The sequence below is a fragment of the Canis lupus genome, chromosome 8, assembly GCF_048164855.1.
Source record: "Canis lupus baileyi chromosome 8, mCanLup2.hap1, whole genome shotgun sequence".
Classification (NCBI taxonomy): domain Eukaryota; kingdom Metazoa; phylum Chordata; class Mammalia; order Carnivora; family Canidae; genus Canis; species Canis lupus.
In genome coordinates, this window is record NC_132845.1 from 68,875,693 (window position 1) to 68,893,191 (window position 17,499).

Consider the following 17,499-nt stretch of genomic DNA (forward strand, 5'->3'; position numbering starts at 1 on the left):
GGACTTGGGGCGCCAGTCTGGGGGAACGAGTGAAACGGAGGCAGCCTTGGAAAGCTCTCCCTGCTCGGCGGGAGGGGGCCGACTGGGGGAGGGACGGCAGTTTAGGGCCTAGGGGGCCACGTGACCCTCCCCCAGGAATGTGGTGACGTCACCGGGGGCGTGGCTGTCCCCAAAATTGGGGAGGAAGGGGAAAAAAAAGGCCAGAAAAAGTTTCTTTCCTGGAGTTCCAAACGAGGTGTGGGACAGAAGAAGGGGCCAAGACCAGAGTCTTGGGGCTACGTGGGGCCTGACCGCTGTCTAGAGTCTCCTGATCCCGGCCATGTCGGGGCCCACCTGGCTCCCCCCAAGGCAGCTGGAGCCTGCAAGAGCCCCTCAGGGGAGAGCACTCCCCCGAGGTGCCCCGGGGCCGCCGCCAGCCCATGGAGCAGGTAAGGCAGCCCCAGTGCCGCCAAGGAGGCCACTGGCCATTCTGAGCTCACCTTCGCCTTCTGGTTCCTGCCTCCTGCCCCTGGCTTGTCCCTGCCACCCCTTCCCTGAAGCCCTTCCGGCTTCCTGCTCCTGCTCTGTTCTGGGACTCCAAGTGTGGGGGGGGAGGGGAGAAGAGTGACCCATGAGGGCGGCCTCCATAAGTGTCACCCTCCCCTCCTTCCCCATCCCCACCTTGGCTCTCTTTTCCCTCACCCTAGCACATCAGCCCCACCCCAGGGTCAATTTTTGCCCCCTCCCATCTGAGCAGTGTTACCAGGCCCCCGGGGGACCAGATGATCGGGGGTTCCCCTGGGTGGGGTGCCATGGAGCACCCCAGCGCTCACAGGTGAGAATTGGAATTGGGAGTGGGTGGGAGGTGGGGGCACCCGGGGCAAGTGACTTGAATTCTCCCTGCTTTTTCTTCATCTCCAGGGGCTCCCCCCAGACAGGGGGGCCTTGCGTCCAGGAAGTCTGGATGCCGAGATAGATTCGCTGACCAGCATGCTGGCTGAGTTGGATGGAGGTCGTGGTCATGCCCCACGGCGGTCAGACCGGCAGGTGACTTCCCTGTCCCACCCCTGTTCCTTGTCTCCTGCCCTCTTCCACACTCCCCATCCTGGTCCTTTCCCTAGATTCTCAACCTGGTACCCTTCACCCTTGCCCCCATGTGTGATACATGCAGGAGTATCACATCTTACTAGATTGTCAGCCTCTTGAGTGCTTGTCAAAGACCAGCACTACCTTGGGGACACACACACACACACACACACACACACACACGTGGGAGGGCCCACAAGTGTGTGTCCTGGAATGGGCCTTCTCACTCCTGGTCTGTTTCTCCCCAGGCTTATGAGCCCCCTCAGCCCCATGCCTACCGCACAGGCTCAGGCTCCCTGAAGCCGAATGGAGGGGGTGTTCCTATTCCTCCCCAACAGCTCTCAGCGTCTCCCTATGGGGGCCCCACTCCAGCCTCCTATGCTACAGCCAGCACCCCCGCTGGCCCTGCCTTCCCTGTGCAAGTGAAGGTGGCACAACCAGTGAGAGGCTGTGGCCCTCCCAGGCGGGGGGCCTCTCAGGCCTCCGGGGCCCTCCCGGGCCCTCACTTTCCTCTCCCAGGCCAAGGTGAAGTCTGGGGGGCTGGCTATAGGAGCCACCATGAGCCAGGGCCAGGGGTTAAAGAGGAGGCTGCAGGAGGAGGAAGAGGAGGCGCGTATGGGCCCCAGGTAAGCCCTAAGTATTGGGATGTGGGGTCCTCATGGACAACTGGACACTGATTGGGTGGGGTGGGGAGTCCTGGGGTGTTGGAGTTCTGGGTCCCAGGGATGTGGCGCTGGTCAGGAAATAGAAGAGGGAGGTGCTGGAGCTGTACACTGGCTCCTGGAGGTGCACCCCTGGGCCCCGGGCTGAGACCTCGTCAGATGAGCTTTCTGCTTGGAACTGCCTGGTCCCCTTCAGGAAAGTCTGACAGCATAGGGAGCTGGAGGTAGGGCTGAACCCCTGACTCCCCCCTTTCAGGTCCCCCTGAACCAGCCTCCTGAGGAAGAGCTTGAGAGGCTGACGAAGAAACTGGTGCATGACATGAACCATCCTCCCACCGGGGAGTACTTTGGTGAGCTGACCTGAGGTGGGAAGGGGGGCAGGGGACTGGGGAGTCAAGGGGACAGCGAATCCACCTTCCATTCTGCATGCTTATTGACCCTGTCCCTCCCTGTCCCCAGGGCGGTGCGGCGGCTGTGGGGAAGATGTGGTTGGGGATGGGGCTGGCGTTGTGGCCCTGGACCGGGTCTTTCACGTTGGCTGCTTCGTGTGCTCTACATGCCGGGCCCAGCTTCGGGGCCAACATTTCTATGCTGTGGAGAGGAGGGCGTACTGTGAGAGCTGCTATGTGGTGAGTGGGTGTGCTGGGGGTGGCCTGGGTGCTGGAGTCTGTAGCAGGAGGCAGGAGGCTTCCATCTAAGGTAGCAGGAGGCAGGAGGCTTCCATCTAAGGTGGAAACTAGATGTCTAAGCACATGAGAGGGACAGAATTCAAAGGTGGGGGATGCCTGGGTGGCCCAGTGGTTGAGCATCTGCTTTCGGCTCAGGTGGTGATCCTGGAGCCCTGGATTGAGTCCCGTATTGGGTTCCCCCCAGGGAGCCTGCTTCTCCCTCTGCCTATGTCTTTACTTCTCTCTCCGTGTCTCTCATGAATAAATAAATAAAGTCTTAAAGGAAAAAAGAACTCCAAGCTGGGGGACTAAACTGATGTGTAAGAAGGAAGGAATTGGGAAAGTAGTGAAATTACTGGCTGCTGGAGGGAAAGGACAATAGTTCCTTACAAATGTGAGAGGAGGAGGAAGAAGAGGAGGAGACCAGACTTATCTTGAGTTAAGGGAATATGTTAAATTTCCACACTGCTGCCCCTGTGAAGCAGCTGGTACTACTGTAGGAAACGGAAGTTGAGACTGGATCACTTCTGTAGGAAGCTACAGTGCTGGGACTTAGATCTGTTCAGGGCCACTTTTCACTGAATCCCTTGCAGGCTATAAAAACAGGTGGGTAGGCCAGCAGGGTGCCTGCCAGCCACGGGCCTCCTCAGCCCTGAACTTGCCACCCTTCCTTTCTAATTCGCTAGGCCACCCTGGAGAAGTGCTCCACATGCTCCCAACCCATCCTGGACCGGATCCTGCGGGCCATGGGGAAAGCCTACCACCCTAGCTGCTTTACCTGTGTGGTGTGCCACCGTGGCCTCGACGGCATCCCTTTCACAGTGGATGCCACCAGCCAGATCCACTGCATTGAGGACTTCCACAGGTCAGACTGGGTCTCCCATCTTTCTCGAGACATCTGACCTTCCCCATCTTCTTCATTTCTCCTTTATGTCCCAGTACAAGCTTCTCCAGTTTCCTACCCCGGACTTTGTCTTTCTTGTTACCGTCACTCTCTCTTGTGAGAGCCAAGACCATCCATCCCTCTGGCCTCTCCCGTACCCTTGCATAGCCCACCTTCTCTGGGCTGCACTGTTAGTCCCCTCCAACCCAGGGGCTTGACAGCCTCCGTTGTTCCCTTCCACCCCAGGAAGTTTGCCCCACGGTGCTCAGTGTGTGGTGGGGCCATCATGCCTGAGCCAGGGCAGGAGGAGACGGTACGAATCGTTGCTCTGGATCGCAGTTTTCACATTGGCTGTTACAAGTGCGAGGTCAGGGGGCCCCGGCAAGGGGAATGGGAGATTCTTGGGGTCTGGGGTGCTGGGAATGGTAGAACCCAGGGCTCTGGCCCTGATAGAAAGCTCTTGCTTCTGTCTTAACAGGAGTGTGGGCTGCTCCTCTCCTCCGAGGGCGAGTGTCAGGGCTGCTACCCGCTGGATGGGCACATCTTGTGCAAGGCGTGCAGTGCCTGGCGCATCCAGGAGCTCTCAGCCACTGTCACGACCGACTGCTGAGCCTTCCCAGAACCACCTGTTACGTTTCCCCTTCCCATCAACTACCCTCCCTGACATCTATCCTGACAACTGTGTCACCAAGTACTGTCTCTTCTTCCTCCAATCATGAAATAATAATCCCTCAAGAGTTTACAAAACACTTAAGTGTATTGTCTCATCTGATTCTCACAGCAGCCTAATGCAAACACATTTGTGGTGACTGCGTTTTTACAGAAGCGATCTCAGGTTGCATGGTTTCCTAATGCAGTACCAAGATCAGAACCCGGGTCTCCCTAGACCTAGATTTTTGCAACTCCATTCTACACTCTTGCAAACGTGGTGTAAAGACACCCTTCCTCTCCGTGCTTGGAGTGAGGCTGCAGCATACTCCAAGGAGGCGGCCTTCCCTGTTCTTCAGCCTGGACACTCCACTCCCTGATCAAGGACTTGGTGTTCTCTCCGGGGGTGGTGGTGCGTTTTCTCTGGCGCAAGCCGGTCTCCGCCTGTTGATCAAGACCTCAACCTATAAGCTATCCCAACCAACTACTGGTTGGGGATAAGACAGACCTGCCGCCTTCGCCTCTTACGAAGAACAGCAGTAACAGGGTTTTGCAGGTGGTTAAATACCGAGGCGGCAATAAAGCTTGGGTCTCTGGCGCAGCACAAAATGGTGGGAGATGCTTTAAAATGGTTGCTCCATCCCGCTAAACGCCTGCATTCCCCAGCTCCCTGCCCTGCGCCAGAAGCAGGGGAAAGCAGCCCCACATGAGGGCAGGAGGCGCCCCGAGCTGGGTGGTCGGGGGGCAACAACGGGACACGAACTGGCTCAGATCCCCAGATCCCGGACACATCAAGCCAGAGGACGACCTTCGACCTCCGCGGGAGAAAGTTCTTTATACGCCCAGGGGCCCTACCGCCCTTCCGCGGCCTCGTTGGGTCCGTCTAGGCTTCCGTAATCCCTCCCGTCGGCGCAGTTTTCGTCCCTGAAAGCGCGCGAGACTTCCGAGTCCCCGCCCCCCTTCCCATCATCCCCCAGGGCTACCAGCCTCTCGCCCTGCCTGCGCTTTAAGTTCCAGTTCAGGCCGCGGGGGAGTAGCTTGTGGTTGGGGCCTCGTTCCGCCGGTGACGCAGGCGCTGCGCGAGCGGCGCGCGCCTACCGCCCATCCTCGGCTGTCCCACTTTCTCTTCGTCTCCTTGGCCTCCTCGCTGAGAGCCCCGCGTCTCCCTCTCGCCGTCCGCGCCGCCCTCACCGCGCGCGCGAAGCAAGAGGCAGGCCCAAGTCTCCTGGAAAACTAGCCTGCGGGAGCGCGAGGCTAACGGCCGCGACCGCTCCCAGGTGGGGGAGGGGCGGGGCCTGGAGAGCCGGGGCTGCGGCGGCAGGGCGGGAGCGGGTTCGGGCGGCCGGCGGGCGTGGGCTGGGAGACCCCGGGCGCCAGTGGAGTGCGGGGGCGGTCCTCCTGTGCGGGCGGCGAGCTCAGCATGGCGCGGACAGCGGAAGGCTGGCCTTTGCGGGGGGCGGCGGGCGTGCTGCTCCTGAGCGGCTCCGGAGCCTTTCTCCCCTCGTCATTGTTCCGCACCCTGACCACCCATGTCCGGGCTCCAGGTCCCCTCAGAGCGCGCCATGGGTGACAGCGATGACGAGTATGACCGAAGGCGCAGGGACAAGTTCAGAAGGGAGCGCAGCGACTACGACCGTTCTCGGGAAAGAGATGAAAGACGTCGAGGGGACGATTGGAATGACCGGTGAGACTTTTTCTCGGTTTTGCCCCCTTGCCCCGTTCTGTGGCTCTCCATTCTCATTGCATCATCGCCTTTATTAGTTTTATAGGGCGAACCGCATGCAGTCGTTTATACTGGACCGTTGCGCTGTTGGTAAAGAGCTAGACGGGGCTCCATTTTTGAAATGTTCACAAGGTCAAAGCAATAGACCTAACAGAGTTCGGGAAAAAGTAATATTTATATTTGTATTTAAGATGCATGCGTTTTATTGTTTGTAAGTTACACATCTAAAAGGTTGATTCAGAGAAAGTAATGTCTTAGAGTTGACTCCACTGGAGAGATTGTCAGACCAGACCTGTTTCCCGGCAGAATACGGTTGTATTTCTTGTGGTTGTCTTCTGTAAAGTCAGAAAGTGTTTGTTGGACAGGTAAGGTTTAGTTAATTGATTAGGTTTGACTCAGCTAGTCGTTAGCTTTCTGGGATGTTCTTGAGTTAAATATCATTAAGGTATTTCCGATGAACTAATCAAGATCAGAAAAACTGGAAGATTTTTTTTTTTTTAATTGAAAAGACATCACAAATACCAGCAATATCAGTGCTGATGGCACTTGATTTGGAAACATTACAGAATATTTTGAAAAATGAGTTCAGTAAAGCATTCAATCTGTATAGCCAATGTATTTCTTCACTGCGGAGATTATGTGGCACTTTTTTCCCTTGATGTTTTCTTTTTTTTTTTTTTTTTTTTTAATTTTTATTTATTTATGATAGTCACACAGAGAGAGAGAGAGAGAGAGGCAGAGACACAGGCAGAGGGAGAAGCAGGCTCCATGCACCGGGAGCCTGACGTGGGATTTGATCCTGGGTCTCCAGGATTGCACCCTGGGCCAAAGGCAGGCGCCAAACCGCTGCGCCACCCAGGGATCCCCCTTGATGTTTTCTAAGAGAGAAAAAAAATCAAAAGTGTTCTGAATTGTGAAGATGGGTAAGAAGTGGTTATCGTGATTAAATAATTTATAGTTTAGGGCTTGGAGTGGGGGGAAAAATGGCCTTGGGTGTGCTGCAGTTGAGTATGTATGAGAGATCATCATAAAGATGGTTAAGTGTTGAAGGAGTAAATCTAAGGGAGGGAAGTAGTGGTGGAGGTGATATGTCAAAGAGCATGAGAGGAAGGTGACACTTGGAAAGATGACTAGGAATTCCCCCAGGCACAGTGGAGTGAACACTTTGGATTTGGGGACATAATATTGTGTGCAGAAAGGAGCCAATATTCTAATTTTTATTTATTTACTTTTTTTTGGTAGTGGTTCTCAGCCCCCCCGCCCCCCGTGGCTCAGTCAGTTAAGCATCAGACTGTTTATTTTGGCTCAGGTCATGGTCTCAGTGTTAGAATGAGCACTGGGCTCCATGTTGTTCTTGGAGCCTGCTTAAGATTCTCTCCCTCTCTCATTGCCCCTTCCTTCTCCAAAGAAAAAGTAATTAAGTACGAAAACTTAAAACCATGATAGTACCAAATGCCAGCAAAATGGAGCATTTGGAACTCTCATACACAGAAGTGTGGTCCACAGACTAAAGATCTGCGATGTTAGAACTGATTTTTTTTTTTTTTAAAGGTTTTATTTATTCATTAGAGAAACAGAGAGAGGCAGAGACCTAGGCAGAGGGAGAAGCTGGCTCCCTGTGGGGAGCCTGATGCCGGACTCATCCCAGGACCCTGGGATTACAACCTGAGCCAAAGGCAGATGCACAACCACTGAGCCAGCCAGGTGCCTCTAGAACTATTTTTATAGCAGCTTTAAGGTAGTATTTTTTTCACTGTGTTGACATTTGCATTGTTGATGTCATAGTATTGGTGGGAAAACTGCTGGTGTCTTAGTACAAATTAAGGCAGTGACACAAGCAGTTTAAAAAGAAAAAAAAGCTGGTTTCGCTTAATGTCCTTAATGAAGCAGTACAATTTTTAAATTTTATTAAGTTGGATACACACGATGAATAGGAAGTATGCATAGAGCACTTATATCACATTTGGGAGTACAGTGGTTTTTTTTTTTTTTTTTAAGATTTTATTTATTTATTCATGAGAGAGACACAGAGAGGCAGAAACACAGGCAGAGGGAGAAGCAGGCTCCATGCAGGGAGCACGATGTGGGACTCTATCCCAGGACTCTGGGACCACCCCCTTTTTTTGGGGGGGGGGGGAACCACCCGTTGAGCTGAAGGCAGGCACTCAACCCTTAAGCCACCCAGGTGTCCCCAAACTGTTAATTCTATATGGGTATTCGATATTTTCTTGGAAACAGACTAAGACTCTATTACTCCAAAGAAAATTGTTAGTTTTGTTGCTAGTGAGGAAGTGGAACTTTCCAGTGAAAACTAGAATTTTGGAAAACTTGTACCTGTGATTTTGACAACTGCTTATTACTTTAAGACTCTTTTGATGAGATAGGTAGTGATATTAACGAATATATTTTGATACTGTATAATGAGAAATGTCAAGAGCCACTCAAAGAGCAAGGTTAGAACAATGGATTTAAATGTAGTGGAGCACAGAACGTTCACTGATACTCAGATTCAGTGCTGCAATTTGCCTTTAAGAAACTTGTTGGGAAGCCTGGGTGGCGCAGTGGTTGAGCGTCTGCCTTTGGCTCAGGTCATGATCCTGGGGTCCTGGGATGAGTCCGGCATCAAGCACCCTGCCGGGAGCCTGCTTCTCCATCTGCCTATGTCTCAGCCTCTCTCTCTCTCTGCATGTCTCTCATGAATACATAATATCTTTAAAAAAAAAAAAAAAAAAAAAAAAAACCTCTCGTCATATCTTGGGTAGTATCAAAGAATATCCCCAGGTACCTCAAAAGACTGTTGATGAAAATATATCCTTTTCCAGTTGTGTATCTGTGAGGCTAGATTTTCAAACAACATATTACAACAGATGAATGTAGAATATGAAAATTCAGCTGTTTGTATTAAGTCAGGCCTTAAGAGGATTTGATAAATGTAAAAAACAATGTCACTTTTCTCATTAAAAGAAAGTTTTTTTGGAAATAGATATTTTTTTATAGAAAAGATGTAATTTGTGTTGATATAGAAGTTTAAAATTAGTAGGTTTTTTAAAAAAAATTATTCATGAGGGACACAGAGGCAGAGACATAGGCAGAGGGAGAAGCAGGCTCCCTCTGGGGGAGCCTGATGCGCGGGACTCATCCCAGGACTCCAGGATCATGGCCTGAGCCAGAGGCAGATGGTCAACCACTGAGCCACCCAGGCGCCCTACAGTAATTTTAAAGGATGTGAGGTGGGGGTGGCAGTCTCAAGACCCGAAGTTTGAAAACCATTGGGCTATAGTAAAGGATGTTTTTTATTTGGTTAAGGTTGGAATGGTGGTGGCTGGTAACTGGTGGAGGGACTGGAATGACAGCAGGAACCAAGGTTTTGAACAGTGTTGTATACTGGTATTTAGCAAGGAAGGGCATGGCATGATGATATTTGTGTTTGAAAACGATCACTTTGACAGAAGTGGTAGGGACCATAGATGAGTACACCAGATGCTATAGTTAAAGGAGAAATGACTAGGGTCAGGGCACCCAGATGGGGGCAGTTTGTGGACAGGGCAAGTAAGAGAACAGCTTAGATAGGCTCTGAGGCAGAGGATTAGCAAGCCAATAGCCCACATGAATAGTGAGAGTGACACTTGATAAGTTAGATATCTGGTTATGGTTGATGTCCTCGCTCTTGGGGAAACCAGAGGAGGGAAGCAAGCTTGGGCTTGAAGTGGTAGAAGTAGTAGCTCTGTTCTAAGATGTTGAATTTGAGGTGGCCATGGCTGGCTAGTTGGGGATTGTAAGAGTCTTTTTCTGTTTAGAGAATAATTTTGTAATTGTAAGCTTTTAGTTTGGTGTCTCAAGAGAGGAAGGGCCTGTGCAGGAGCATGACCAGCTTTATCTTCTTACTGTTACTCATTCTTATTGCCAGAGAGTGGGACCGTGGCCGGGAGCGCCGCAGTCGGGGTGAATATCGGGACTATGACCGGAATCGGCGAGAGCGCTTTTCTCCTCCGCGCCATGAGCTCAGTCCCCCACAGAAGCGCATGAGGCGAGACTGGTGAGGTGGCAACAGTTTCTCTGGCTTCTCTCCTTAGCCTCAGTTCCACCTGCCTGGCTCTCTTTCTTCACTTCCGTTGAGGACTTTGTCATTTCCTTTTCTCGGACTTCCTGTAAACCCATCTTTTTTTGATCTTTAAACCCTTGGGTGAGAGACCACATTGCATATTCCCCTTCCTCTGCCCCATCCTCCTTCGTGCTCTGGAGACATGATTCCCTTCTCTGTCTGACTTTTGTGTCCCTCACCCTCAGGGATGAGCACAGCTCTGACCCATACCACAGTGGCTATGAGATGCCCTATGCTGGGGGGGGTGGGGGCCCTACTTATGGCCCCCCTCAGCCCTGGGGCCACCCAGACGTCCACATCATGCAGCACCATGTTCTGCCTATCCAGGCCAGGTAAAGACCTGGGTTCTGGGGTTCTTGGGAAAAGGGAGATGTTCGGTTTGGGGGATGGATTGGGGTTGCCAAAGACCGTGGCTGGAGCCAGGGAGTGGGTTAGGTACAGAAAGGAGTGCCTATGTAGGGGGGTGGCAGTTGGTGCTGGGGGTGGTGTCCATGGTGAGCAAAGGAAGGGGGCAGCTGGCTACCTTGGCCCCCCCATCCCCCCACCCTCTTCCCCCACAACCAAGACTTCCTGACCGGGCCCCCCCCAGGCTGGGCAGCATCGCAGAGATTGACTTGGGTGTGCCACCACCGGTGATGAAGACCTTCAAGGAATTTCTTCTGTCATTGGATGACTCTGTGGATGAGACAGAGGCTGTAAAGCGCTATAATGACTATAAGCTGGATTTTCGAAGGCAGCAGATGCAGGATTTCTTTTTGGCTCATAAAGATGAGGAGTGGTGAGTGCCCCTATTTTCCTGCTGTCTGTTGCCTAGCATGTTTTCCCTGGCCCCGCCAGTGGAGCCTGCAGCCCTGTCCTCTTCCCATTTTCCCCAATCCAGAACTTCCTGGGGGTGGGGGATGGGAAGTACAACAGCATTTGCTGATGGGTTCTCCTCCTCACTTCAACGTCTGCCACGGCCTCCCACCCCACCTTGCTTCCCCTCTGTCCTCAGTGAGTGGGACACCTCCAGGCAGCTGGCCAGAGCCACCTGTTCCCTTGGGGCAGCAGACAGACTGCTTCCCACTTGCTGGTATTGGGTCATTGTCATCCCTGATCGCCGGGACCCTGTGTGGCTGTGGTGTTCTCCCAAAAGCAACGAGTGAATCCAGACAAGAAAAAGCAAAGATCTCAGGGTCGTTTGACAGAAAAAGAATTTTAGTTTTTTTCCTTTTGTGGATGTTTTAATTTTAATCAACCATCTTTTCCCCCCTTCCTGCTCCTCCTCCTCCTCATCCTCTTTCTGCTCCTCCTCCTTGAAAAGAGCCAGAACTGGGAACTACACCCGCTCATCGACGGAGCTCGGAGCAAACCCACCTCCACCCCCACCATACCCAGCCCATACATGAGCCCCCTGGGCTGAGCTGCGCTGCCCCGGCCAGGCAGACAGGCAGGGCACTGCTGTGCACAATGCAGCGGTTTAGCTGAATGTGATTGCTCAGGCAGCTAGTCAGTCAGGGCCCCCACCGCGGAGTCCCGCGGGGGTGGGGCATCTGGGCCGGGACGCCCCAGCCAGGAGCCAGCCGGTGGCCCACCTGCCAGCATGGGCCCTGGGCGCGGCTAGTTAAATCTTGAGCTCTGTTTGACCAAGCAGCCAAGGTAAAGATCCTGGAGGTGATGCCTGCGGCTTTCCTTTCCTCTCACGCTCAACTTGTGGTTCTGTTTTGTCTGTCACTGTCCTCTCTTTCTTCTTTCTCTGTGTCTTGGTCTCGTTCTCTCATGTACCTTTCATTCTTTCTTGGTCCCTGTACTTGCTCTTTGCCTAACACTTGTTTCCTCTGTTTTTTTTTTTTTTTTTTCCCCCCATTTTCTTTGGCCTTTAGTTTTTCCCTTTGTTTTCAATTTCTGGGACTTTGTCACACTTTCCCTTTCTGTTTTTCTCATACTCTTCATTTTTTTTGTTTTTACCCCCTCAAGGTCCTATTTTAAATGTTTCCTTTCCATGCTCCACCCTAATCCTGCACCTCTTTTCTCTCTCTCTCTCTCTCTCTCCCTCTCTCTCTCTTTCTCTCTCTCTCTCCCTGTGGGCAGTACCTGAGGTTATAAGGGCACTTCAGTTTCTCCCTTTGATCTTTCCCTGTCCCTTCACCATCTGCTTTTCTTCCCAAGGGGGGAGAAAACTTCTCTGCCTTTTTTGGCTTTTCCTATCAGTGCATTTCAGGTTTCCCTCTGTCTTCCACCTAGGGATGGAGGGAGTTGGTGGGAGCAGTCCTGTTAATGACTAGCTCTTGGGTTGGCAAGGAGAGGGAGGTTCTCTGGGATCTACTATTTCCTTAGCCTTCCTCTTGGAAGCTTTGGGAAACTACAGTTTTTTAAGTTAGTGTTTCCCAGAGACACAGGGCAATCATTCTGCCTCTCTAACCCTGGCCTTCCCCTTTAGTCATGGCTTTTCCCAAATCCAGAGCTCTTAGTTCCTGGCTCTCCCACAAATCTTCTCAGAGCATAACCTCTGGTTCCTTTTGGGGGTATTGGGTGGTTCTAGTGTACCCTTCTCCCCAGTCTTTCTGCTTTCATGGTTTTTTGTGGGTGTGAGAGGATGGGGGCTAAGCCCTGACTTGCCTGGGCCCCTCCCCATGTCCTGGCCCTGGCATCCAGTGACTATTTTGTCTCTTCCCTCCCCACTTCCTTCCCAGGTTTCGGTCTAAGTACCACCCAGATGAGGTGGGGAAGCGTCGGCAGGAGGCCCGGGGGGCCCTGCAAAACCGACTGAGGGTATTCCTGTCCCTTATGGAGAGTGGCTGGTTTGATAATCTTCTCCTGGACATAGACAAAGCTGATGCCATCGTCAAGATGCTGGATGCAGGTATGTGGATTTGGGAGGGGAAGAGGGTGTCTGGTGACCCAAGATCTTGGTTTGGAAATAGAAGTCAGTTGATAAGCAAGAGGCTGAAGGCCAGGACCCTAGGATTGTGACCTCTGCTCCCTTTGTTGGTAGCTGTGATTAAGATGGAAGGAGGGACAGAGAATGATCTGCGCATCCTGGAGCAGGAGGAGGAGGAGGAGCAGGCAGGAAAGCCTGGAGAGCCCAGTAAGAAAGAGGAAGGCCGGGCTGGACCAGGCCTGGGGGATGGAGAGCGCAAGGCCAATGATAAGGATGATAAGAAAGAAGACGGCAAACAGGTCAGAGTGCTGGGCTCATTGGGTGCTGCCTCTGAGTTCCTAGGGAGGAGGAAGGTGCAACTTCAGTGGTCAGGGGGCCTGGTGGGTTGTGTGCTGGGTCCAGGAGAGGTGGAGGGCTAGGGAGGGGGCCCTCTGATAAAGGTTGAAGGGGAGATGGACATGCCCGGGATTGTCTGTACCTGCAGGCTGAAAATGACAGTTCTAATGATGACAAAACTAAGAAATCTGAGGGTGATGGGGACAAGGAAGAGAAGAAAGATGACTCTGAGAAAGATGCCAAAAAGGTAGGGTATCTCTTGCCAGGCGGTCATTGTCAGATCTGGGGTCCTGGTTATCTGACTCCCCTCCTCTTGCTGTGGCTCTCACAGACTAGCAAGAAGCGGAACAGGAAGCACAGTGGTGATGACAGCTTTGATGAAGGCAGCGTGTCAGAGTCCGAGTCAGAGTCAGAGAGTGGCCAAGCTGAGGAAGAGAAGGAGGAGTCTGGTAGGTTTTATCTTCTTTTAGTCCATTCTCTTCCTATTGAATAGGGGTAGGGGAGGTGGGAGTGGGCAAAATTGATAAGGGCCGGCCTTTGGGACATGGGGGTGGGGGGGAGTTGCACCACTTCTTTCTTTCCCTCCAAAATCAACAATAAATATTCACCAACTTCCAACACTTCCTGCATAGAAGAGGCACTAAAAGAAAAGGAGAAGCCCAAAGAAGAAGACAGAGAGAAGCCTAAGGACACTCCTGGGTTGGAATGTAAACCTCGGCCCCTCCATAAGACTTGCTCCCTCTTTATGCGCAACATCGCACCCAACATCTCTCGAGCCGAGATCATTTCTGTGAGTGGGAAAAAGTGGTACTGGCTGCAGGAATGGCATATTTGGTAGCAGGGAAGGGGAGCTGGTGAGGCGGGGGTAAGATAATATGGTTCTGCTTCTAACATATACCCATTTCTCTAACAGGGAAGCCTCTTCTCGTGGGCCCTTTGTGGGCTGGCCCTCGATTATACCATTTGCTTCTAAGTGCTTTTACTCTTTAAAAATTTATTCATGAGAGACAGGCAGAAGATAGAGGGAGAAGCAGGCTTCCTGCAGGGAGCCAGATGTGGGACTTGATCCCAGAACCCCGGGATCACACCCTGAGCTGAAGGCAGATGCCCAACTGCAGAGTCACACAGGCGTCCCTTAAGTGCTTTTATGATTATTATTTTTTTAAAGATTTTATTTATTCATGAGAAAGAGAGAGAGGCAGAGACACAGGCAGAGCGAGAAGCAGGCTCCCCACAAGGAGGCAGATATGGGACTCAGTCCCGGATCCTGGGATCACACGCTGAGCCAAAGGCAGGTGCTCAACTGCTGAGCCACCCAGGCATCCCAAGTGCTTTTATTATTAAGCCCTTTATTGGTTTTTCCTTACTTGAAAGATTCACAGGCATTTCTCAGGGTTCTTAGGACACAGGGATTGGAAGAAGTGAGAAACGCTGAATTACTCATTGGGGTTTCTGTTCCTCTGTTTTTCCAGCTTTGTAAAAGATACCCAGGCTTCATGCGTGTGGCACTGTCAGAGCCCCAGCCTGAGAGGAGGTGAGGAATGGAGACGAGAGTGACCCTGTATACCTTGGAAATAGGTACAGGGGGAGGCTAATGGCCAGTATCCCAGGGTTATGCTGACCGTTTCTTCTGTAGGTTTTTCCGCCGTGGCTGGGTCACCTTTGACCGCAGTGTTAACATCAAAGAGATCTGTTGGAACTTGCAGAATATCCGAGTAAGTGCTGGGACTGGGTTCTCTGTAATGTACGTCACCCGATTCTTATTTGATTCATTTGTTGTGCTCCCACCCATCTGTTCAGTCTGCTCACATTAACTGTCTATTGGTGTCTGGCCTAGGTGCTGTCCCTGATAAGACCCTCCTGGTCCATGTTCTTGGGGAGCTCATGTTCTAGTCACTGGTCTTGTCACTAGGGCTAGTCCCTTGAGCTGCTGCTTCTCGGGCACATTTGGTGAGCTCTGTGTTCTCTCTAGCTCCGGGAGTGTGAGCTGAGCCCTGGTGTGAACAGAGACCTGACCCGTCGAGTCCGCAACATCAATGGCATCACCCAGCACAAGCAGATAGTGCGCAACGACATCAAACTGGCCGCCAAGCTGATCCACACGCTGGATGACAGGACCCAGCTCTGGGCCTCTGAGCCTGGGACACCTCCTCTGCCAACAGTCAGTGACTCCCATGGAACTTTTTAAAAAGCAGCCAATACCATATCGTCTATGATAGGCACCTCTGGTCTTGTCAATGTCTTGTAGCATTGACCCCCAGTTCTTATACTCTGTGTCTGCGCAGATACTCCAGCTTCCAACAGAATGGACTGACATTAGTTATGGTTTATTGGCTAGGATAGAATAAATAAAAGATAAATAATGAAGCAGTATTAACAGGCCAAGTGAACCCTGGATTCCTTTCTGCTTTAGCTTCCTGGGCTACCTGCCTCAAGAGTTTTCTCTGCTTCACTTGCCATTCTTCTTTCTCTCTACCAGAGTCTGCCCTCCCAGAACCCAATCTTGAAGAATATCACTGACTATCTGATTGAAGAAGTGAGTGCGGAGGAGGAGGAGCTGCTGGGGAGCAGTGGGGGGGCTCCCCCTGAGGAACCCCCTAAGGAAGGGAACCCAGCAGAGATCAATGTGGAGCGAGATGAAAAACTGATCAAGGTGCCAGCAAGAGCAGGCGGGCAGGGCCCTGGCTTGGGGCAGCAAGGGGGTTAGAAGAGTATGGTGAACTCAGATTTTTATTTCCCTCAGGTTTTGGACAAACTCCTTCTCTATTTGCGCATTGTGCATTCCTTGGATTATTATAACACTTGCGAATACCCCAATGAGGATGAAATGCCCAACCGATGTGGCATCATCCATGTTCGGGGGCCTATGCCGCCCAACCGCATCAGTCATGGAGAAGGTGGGCTCCCAGCTTCCCCATTTCTGATTCCCTTTGGTTTCCCTTTCTTCTCAGCTGCCTCTGGTCTTAGATCTGTTCTGGTAACGGTGCCTTAACCACCCTCTCTTTTTTTTTTTTCCTTAGAATTTAAAGTAATCTTTATAACCCAAGGTGGGGCTAAAACTCACAATCCTGAGATCAAGAGTCACATGCTCCGACTGAGCCAGCCAGGCACCCCTTATCCCTTCCTTGTTTCTTGCTTCTAATTCCCTTCTCCACCCCACTGTTCTGTGTTCCCAAACCACAGTGCTAGAGTGGCAGAAGACGTTTGAGGAGAAGCTGACTCCATTGCTGAGTGTACGGGAATCTCTTTCCGAGGAAGAGGCTCAGAAGATGGGTCGCAAAGACCCTGAGCAGGAAGTGGAAAAGTTTGTCACCTCTAACACCCAGGAACTGGGCAAGGATAAGTGGCTATGCCCTCTCAGTGGCAAGAAATTCAAGGTCTGGGATGTTAGGGAGTTCTGTGTTAGAAGTGTGGGTGGAGGGGGTTGAGCCAGGAAGCCTCCTCAGGCCTGGGGTCAAATTGGCTCTGGAAATGGTGGGCTGGGAGGTTAATTATCCCTTCCACATTGGTTGCTCTGCTCTGACCCTCTTTCTTTACCCAGGGCCCTGAGTTTGTACGCAAACATATCTTCAACAAGCATGCAGAGAAGATTGAGGAAGTGAAGAAGGAAGTGGCATTTTTTAACAACTTTCTCACTGATGCCAAGCGCCCAGCTCTGCCTGAGATCAAGCCAGCCCAGCCACCTGGCCCTGCCCAGAGTAAGATACGATCCATGAGGGTCTGCCACATTCCCTCTCCTTTGACTATTGAAGGACTCCTGGTTCTTATATCCTGGGATTCTCTGAAAACTTTCTATCCCACTCTCAGGAAGTGTTTCTAAAAGCCAGTTGTCATTCCCCATCTCCCCCTCCCGCAGTAATTCATGTTCCTGTCCATGTTGTACTCCCCCCAGGCCTGACCCCGGGACTCCCCTACCCGCACCAGACTCCCCAGGGCCTGATGCCCTATGGTCAGCCCCGGCCCCCCATCTTGGGGTATGGAGGTAAGTATAGGGGAGATGTGAAAGGGCTTAGTAGTGACTGAGGGCTGGGAGAAAGGAAGCTGAACCCAGGTAGAATTGAGGTCACAGGTTTCAGCTCAACACTGATCTCTTTCATAGCTGGTGCTGTACGCCCTGCAGTCCCCACGGGAGGGCCTCCATACCCTCATGCCCCCTATGGTGCTGGCCGAGGGAACTATGATGCCTTCCGAGGTCAAGGTTATCCTGGGAAGCCTCGGAATAGGTGAGAATGAGCTAAGATGTTCAGACTTCCTTGCCCCCTTCAGGCTCCCATTCAGAGAGCCTTAACTCTCCTCCCATCTTAACTCTTTTGTATCTCACAGGATGGTCCGAGGAGACCCACGGGCCATCGTGGAATACCGTGACCTGGATGCTCCAGATGATGTGGACTTCTTTTGAGCCATTTACTTTTCCTCACTCCTGGTATCGTCTAGAATTGTGACTGCCTCATCCCATCCAGCTGAGAATTTTTTTGTACGTCCAACCCTACTGCCAATAAAAGCACTTCCATAGTGATTGATTTATACCTCCCCAAATTCTCCCAAAGATTGG

The 17,499-nt window shown here is 51.9% G+C and overlaps 2 protein-coding genes and 1 long non-coding RNA gene across 8 annotated transcripts; 2 read left to right on the plus strand and 1 right to left on the minus strand.

Moving 5' to 3' along the window:
- Positions 1-24: 24 nt before the first annotated feature.
- TRIP6 (thyroid hormone receptor interactor 6) lies at positions 25-4,027 on the plus strand. 2 transcript variants are annotated; one of them, XM_072837298.1, is made up of 9 exons: positions 25-428; positions 687-814; positions 901-1,026; positions 1,314-1,691; positions 1,984-2,077; positions 2,187-2,356; positions 3,082-3,260; positions 3,525-3,645; positions 3,757-4,027. In XM_072837298.1, the coding sequence occupies exons 1-9, from the start codon at positions 320-322 to the stop codon at positions 3,886-3,888; spliced, it is 1,437 nt and encodes a 478-aa protein (XP_072693399.1). In that variant the 5' UTR covers positions 25-319; the 3' UTR covers positions 3,889-4,027. The 2 variants fall into 2 exon arrangements, with proteins under 2 accessions (XP_072693399.1, XP_072693400.1); XM_072837299.1 differs by having other exon boundaries at positions 737-814.
- On the minus strand, positions 4,017-5,648 carry LOC140639006 (uncharacterized). The gene is made up of 2 exons (XR_012035898.1): positions 4,782-5,648; positions 4,017-4,370 (listed from the first exon to the last, which is right to left on the minus strand). It is a non-coding gene; the product is annotated as an uncharacterized lncRNA (long non-coding RNA).
- Positions 4,896-17,463, plus strand: SRRT (serrate, RNA effector molecule). 5 transcript variants are annotated; one of them, XM_072837290.1, is made up of 20 exons: positions 4,896-5,203; positions 5,471-5,610; positions 9,557-9,685; positions 9,937-10,083; positions 10,341-10,529; positions 12,424-12,593; positions 12,726-12,910; positions 13,096-13,194; positions 13,279-13,396; positions 13,580-13,737; positions 14,420-14,481; positions 14,584-14,662; positions 14,920-15,108; positions 15,427-15,600; positions 15,691-15,844; positions 16,131-16,324; positions 16,489-16,645; positions 16,828-16,929; positions 17,047-17,170; positions 17,271-17,463. In XM_072837290.1, exons 2-20 carry the CDS (start codon positions 5,489-5,491, stop codon positions 17,344-17,346), a joined length of 2,628 nt encoding a protein of 875 aa, XP_072693391.1. In that variant the 5' UTR covers positions 4,896-5,203; positions 5,471-5,488; the 3' UTR covers positions 17,347-17,463. The 5 variants fall into 5 exon arrangements, with proteins under 5 accessions (XP_072693391.1, XP_072693392.1, XP_072693389.1 ...); XM_072837291.1 differs by having other exon boundaries at positions 16,840-16,929; XM_072837288.1 differs by having other exon boundaries at positions 4,916-5,203; positions 10,317-10,529.
- Positions 17,464-17,499: the final 36 nt, after the last annotated feature.